Source organism: Quercus lobata, chromosome 7, assembly GCF_001633185.2.
Source record: "Quercus lobata isolate SW786 chromosome 7, ValleyOak3.0 Primary Assembly, whole genome shotgun sequence".
Classification (NCBI taxonomy): domain Eukaryota; kingdom Viridiplantae; phylum Streptophyta; class Magnoliopsida; order Fagales; family Fagaceae; genus Quercus; species Quercus lobata.
The window spans coordinates 10,415,872-10,421,078 of record NC_044910.1 but is presented as its reverse complement, the minus strand read 5'-3'; the positions used below and the strand labels follow the sequence as shown (position 1 = coordinate 10,421,078).

Below are 5,207 nucleotides of genomic sequence, written 5' to 3'. Positions count from 1 at the left end.
CAACTAGAGAATGGCTGTCCACTCGAGGAATGAGATCCTGATGTGCAAGGTGTTCCCATCTACCTTAGGGCCTGTGGCGATGAGGTGGTTCGATAGTTTGGGGGCAAGTTTTGTTGATTCTTTTAAGGAACTTACTCAGGCTTTTGGGTCTCGTTTTATCACATGTAGTAGGGTACCCCGGCCTTTAGATTCTCTATTGTCTATGACCATGCAAGAGGGGGAAACCTTAAAGATATACTCAGACAAATATTGGGAGATGTTTAATGAGATAGATGATGACTTTGACGACGTAGCCATCAGGACTTTCAAGGTCGGCCTACCTACCGAGCATGATTTAAGGAAGTCTTTGATAGGGAAACCTGTCATCGGTGTACGCCAATTCATGGATCGGATTGATAAGTATAAGAGGGTCGAGAAAGACTAGCAACAGGGAAAGGGTAAAGTTAAGGTTATCCCTCAGGTGAGGAGGGATTTCAGGTCAGACCGACACAACAACAATCGGCCTTGGAGAGATTATGCTGGGCAATTGGGGCCTACCAATACTCAGGCGGTTAACGCGGTGTTTCGAGAACCAATACACCAAGTTCTAAAGAAGATTGAGAATGAGCCATTCTTTGAATGGCCAAATAAGATGGGAGAAGACCCCATGAGGCACAACCAAAGCCTCCACTACCAGTATCACCAAGACCGAGGACACAACACGGAGGACTGTAGAACTTTGTGAGATCATCTGGACCAGTTGGTCCGAGAAAGATAGTTGAAGCAATTTTTGTATCATCCTAGTGGCCAAGGAAGCCAGGCAGGGTCGGAATCCCGGAGAGACGCTTCTTCAAGACCCCTTTTGGGCACAATCAATATCATCTTTGCTGCTCTTGGGAGAACCGGTTTTCATCCCTCCAAGGTAATGTCTGTAGCTCGACTACTAGCCAAGGACTTTAATTTTAAACCAAAGAGGGCTAGAGTAGAAGTCCGACCGACGTTGAGCTTTTCAGACGAGAATAAAATTAGAATTATACAGTTATACGATGATGCTTTAGTAGTCACCCTTAGGATAGGAGGGTATGACGTGAAGAGGGTGTTGGTGGATCAGAGCAGTGGTGTGGAGATTATGTACCTAAACTTGTACAAGGAGCTGAACTTGAAACCCGAGGATTTGTCAGCCTATGGTTCTCCCTTAGTAAGCTTTGATGGGAAGGTTGTCGTTCCAAAGGGTTAGATCAGACTACCCATGCAGGCAGGTTTAGAAGTGGTGGAGGTGGACTTCATTACAGTGGATGCTTATTCCCCTTACATAGCCATTATGGCCAGACCTTGGCTTCATGTCCTAGGGGTGATTTTTTCAACTTTGCACTAGAAGGTGAAATATCCATTGGGGAATCAGATTGAAGAGCTTGTTGGGAGCCAATCCATGGCTAGGTAGTGCCTGGTGGCTACCATTTTACATCAGCCTGAAGTTGAGTTTTCGGCCTCTACCGAAAGAGGCTCATAGCAATCAAAAATTCTGGAGTTACTTGACAATGGGCCAGCCGAGAAGGCAGAGTGTGAGGATTTGAAAAAGGTTATTGTTGGTAATGATCCGGAAAAGTTTTTTTTAGGTTGGAGCTTAGTTGACTCCTCAGGAGAAGGAGAAGCTGATAAAGTTTCTTAGGAGGAACATTGATGTGTTCGCATGGAGTGCTTACGAAGCTTCGGGGGTGGATCCGAGTTTCATCTGCCATCATTTGAATGTCAACCCATTGGTCACCCCTAAAAAACAACCACCTCGGCGCTCATCCAAGGATCATTCTGATGCTGTCAAGGACGAGGTGATGAATCTTAAGCAGGCTGGGGCTATTAAGGAAGTGTTTTACCTTAAGTGGCTAGCTAATATTGTGGTGGTAAAGAAGAATAATGGAAAGTGGCGAGTATGTGTGGACTTCACAGATTTGAATAAGGCTTGTCCACAAGACCGTTTTCCTATGCCTCGGATAGACTAACTAGTGGACGCTACTGTAGGCCATCCTCCGATGAGCTTTTTAAATACCTTTCAAGGGTACCACCAAATACCACTAGTCTTGGGTGATCAGGAAAAGACAGATTTCGTCACCCCTACTGGAAATTACAACTACAAAGTGATGCATTTTGGTTTGAAAAATGCAAGGTTTACCTATCAAAGGATGATAACTAGGATGTTTGAGTCACAGTTGGGCAAGAATATTAAGGTTTACATAGATGACATGGTGGTGAAGAGTAAGGTGGTGTCCGAGCATGTGGGAGACCTCGGGAGTATCTTTGAAATACTGAGGAAACATAAGCTGTGCCTTAATGCTTCCAAGTGCTCTTTTGGTGTGGGGTTAAGCAAGTTTCTAGGCTATGTGGTCACTTACCATGGAATCGAGGTTAATCCCGTTCAGATTAAGGCAATTAATAATCTACAACCACCTTGGAATCCAAAGGAGTTCTAGAAGCTAATAGGAATGAATGCTGCCTTGAATCGGTTCATCTCTCGGTCAGTGGATAGATGCAGACCCTTCTTCCTATTGTTGAATAAATGGAAGGGATTCGAGTGGACTGAGGAGTGTGCCTTGGCCTTTCAACAACTTAAGGAATACCTTTCTCGGCCACCTATCATGTCTAGGCCTAAGGTGGACGAGGTCCAGTTTGCTTACATTGCTGTGGCCCCTTATGCTGTAAGTTTCTCGGCCACCTATCATGTCTAGGCCTAAGGTGGACGAGGTCCAGTTTCCTTACATTGATGTGGCCCCTTATGCTGTAAGCTAGGTGTTAGTGCGAATTGATATTGGTATACAGAGACCAATTTGTTATGTGGGCAAGTCATTATATAAGACCGAGGTCCGTTACCTGCCACTGGAGAAGGCCATTCTGGCGGTGGTGCAAGCTACACGTAAACTCCCCCACTACTTCCGATCACATATAGTTGTCATCCTGACCCAACTTTCGCTTAGGTCTCTACTTTGGAGCACTGATTACACGGGGAGGATTGCCAAATGGGGTACAATCCTAGGAGCTTTTAACATTAAGTACATGCCTTGCACCTCTGTTAAGGGTCAGGTCTTTGCAAACTTGGTAGCTGAGTTCGTAGAAACCTCATTACAAGAAGAGGTAGAGAAGCAAAGCATAGATGAAAAATCAGCTGGCATGGTCTCCCTGTAGGAGCCCTTATCTTGGAAGGTATATGTTGATGGTGCAGCAAATCAAAAGGGGTCTAGAGTGGGGCTAGTTCTGGTATCTCCTAAAAAGATCACTATTGAGAAATCATTAAGGTTGGGCTTCTCGGCTATAAACAACGAGGCTGAATATGAGGCTCTGCTGGTGGGTATGGCTGTGGTTCAAAAAATGGGCAGAAAGGCAGTAAAGATTTTCTCGGATTCAAGATTGGTCGTAGGCCAAGTGAGGGGAGAATTAGAGGCAAGGAATGTGAGAATGCAGGGATACTTAAGTTAGGTTAAGCACTTGCAATTAGGGTTTGAGTTTTTCAGCCTGCTGCACATCCCCAAGAGTGGAAACACATATGCTAATTCTCTAGCCACTCTTGCAACCTCCTCAGCACAGGGCTTACCTCGGGTCATCCTCGGTGAGGACTTGTGCAAGCCCACTGAAGTAGAGGGAGAGGTGGTCCATGTTCACCAGGTTAGGGTAGGACCTAGCTGGATGGACCCCATGGTGCTATTCTTAAAAGAGGATATATTGCCCAAAGAGAAATCAGAAGCTGACAAGGTACGGAGAAAGGCTCCTCGGTTCTGGCTATCCGGGGACCAAAAGTTGTACAAACGCTCATTTTCTAGGTCATACCTGCTATGCATATACCTTAAGACATCAAAGCTACTCCTTAAGGGGTTACATGAAGGGATTTGTGGAAGCTACACAGGAGGCAGATCTTTGTCTCACAAAGCCATCACTTAGGCCTACTAGTGGTCAAACATGCAAAAGGAAGCACAAGAGTATGTGAAGAAGTGTGATCAATGCCAAAGATTTGCACCCAACATTCATCAACCGGGAGGAGTCTTTAACCCTTTGTCCAGCCCTTGGCCATTCGCTCAATGGGGCTTGGACATTGTGGGTCCTTTCCCTAGGGCAGTTGGGAATAAGAGGTATCTGCTGGTCGGCACAGATTACTTCACCAAGTGGATTGAAACTGAACCATTGGCCAATATCAGGGACTTGGATGCCAAGAGATTTGTTTGGAAGAATATTGTCACTCAGTTTGGGATCCCTCATACCCTCATTTCGGATAATGGTTTTCAATTGAATAATAAGGCCTTTAGGAGGTACTATTGTGACCTGGGAATTACGAAATAGGTATTCCACTCCGACTTATCCTTAAGGGAGTGGACAGGCCGAGGCTATCAATAAATCATAGTAAATAGACTCAAGAAGAGGTTGGATGATGCGAAGGGAAAATGGGTGGAAGAATTGTTACACGTCGTTTAGACATATCAGATTACACCTCGTAGGTCAATGAGGGAAACGTCATTTTCAATGACGTACGGTTCTGAGGCAGTTATTCCTCTAGAGATTGGGTTTCCAACACTGAGAGCGAGTTCTTTCACTCCGAGCAACAATGATGGGCTATTGGGGAATAACTTAGACTTAGTTGAAGAACGAAGAAAAAATGCTATGGTCCAATTGGTCTATTATCAACACAAGCTCAAGTAAGGATATGATGCCAACGTGAAGCTGAGACTACTAGAACTAGGGAACTTGGTGTTAAGAAAAGTTTTGGGTACTGCTAAGACCAGCATGGGGAAAGTTGGGACCTAATTGGGAAGGATCATATTGCATCACATCAGTGGCAAGAATAAGTGCATATTATCTGGAAGATTTAGATGAAAATACTATACTCCATCCTTGGAATGTAAACAACCTAAAAAAGTATTATTATTAATGAAAGCAGTCTTTACCATATTTCTGGTTTATCATATTATATGTCATCTGTTCTACTACTTATTGGATATTAAACATAACATTGGTCATGCCTGGATCCTTGGACCACACACCTTGGGTAAATTCATATCTTAATGACATCTTTCTAAGTATTAAACAGAATCTCAGTTATGCCTGGCTCCTCAGACCACATGTTTTGGGTAAATTAATACTTAATGACATCTTTCTAAGTGTTAAACAGAACCTTAGTCATGCCTGGCTCTTCGAACCACATGCTTTGGATAAATTAACACTCTATGACATCTTTCTAAGTATTAAAGAGA

General features: G+C 44.1%; 1 protein-coding gene across 1 annotated transcript; it reads left to right on the top strand.

The window, feature by feature from the left end:
* Positions 1-2,456: 2,456 nt before the first annotated feature.
* LOC115951547 lies at positions 2,457-3,903 on the top strand. The gene is made up of 4 exons (XM_031068729.1): positions 2,457-2,669; positions 2,761-3,051; positions 3,154-3,417; positions 3,499-3,903. The coding sequence occupies exons 1-4, from the start codon at positions 2,457-2,459 to the stop codon at positions 3,901-3,903; spliced, it is 1,173 nt and encodes a 390-aa protein (XP_030924589.1).
* Positions 3,904-5,207: the final 1,304 nt, after the last annotated feature.

Coding starts and splice junctions, on each gene's coding strand:
- LOC115951547 (XM_031068729.1), top strand. CDS start 2,457: ATGAATGCTGCCTTGAATCGGTTCATCTCTCGGTCAGTGGATAGATGC. Junction 2,670..2,760: donor TTGCTGTGGCCCCTTATGCT/GTAAGTTTCTCG, acceptor GCTGTAAGCTAG/GTGTTAGTGCGAATTGATAT. Junction 3,418..3,498: donor GAGAATTAGAGGCAAGGAAT/GTGAGAATGCAG, acceptor CACATCCCCAAG/AGTGGAAACACATATGCTAA.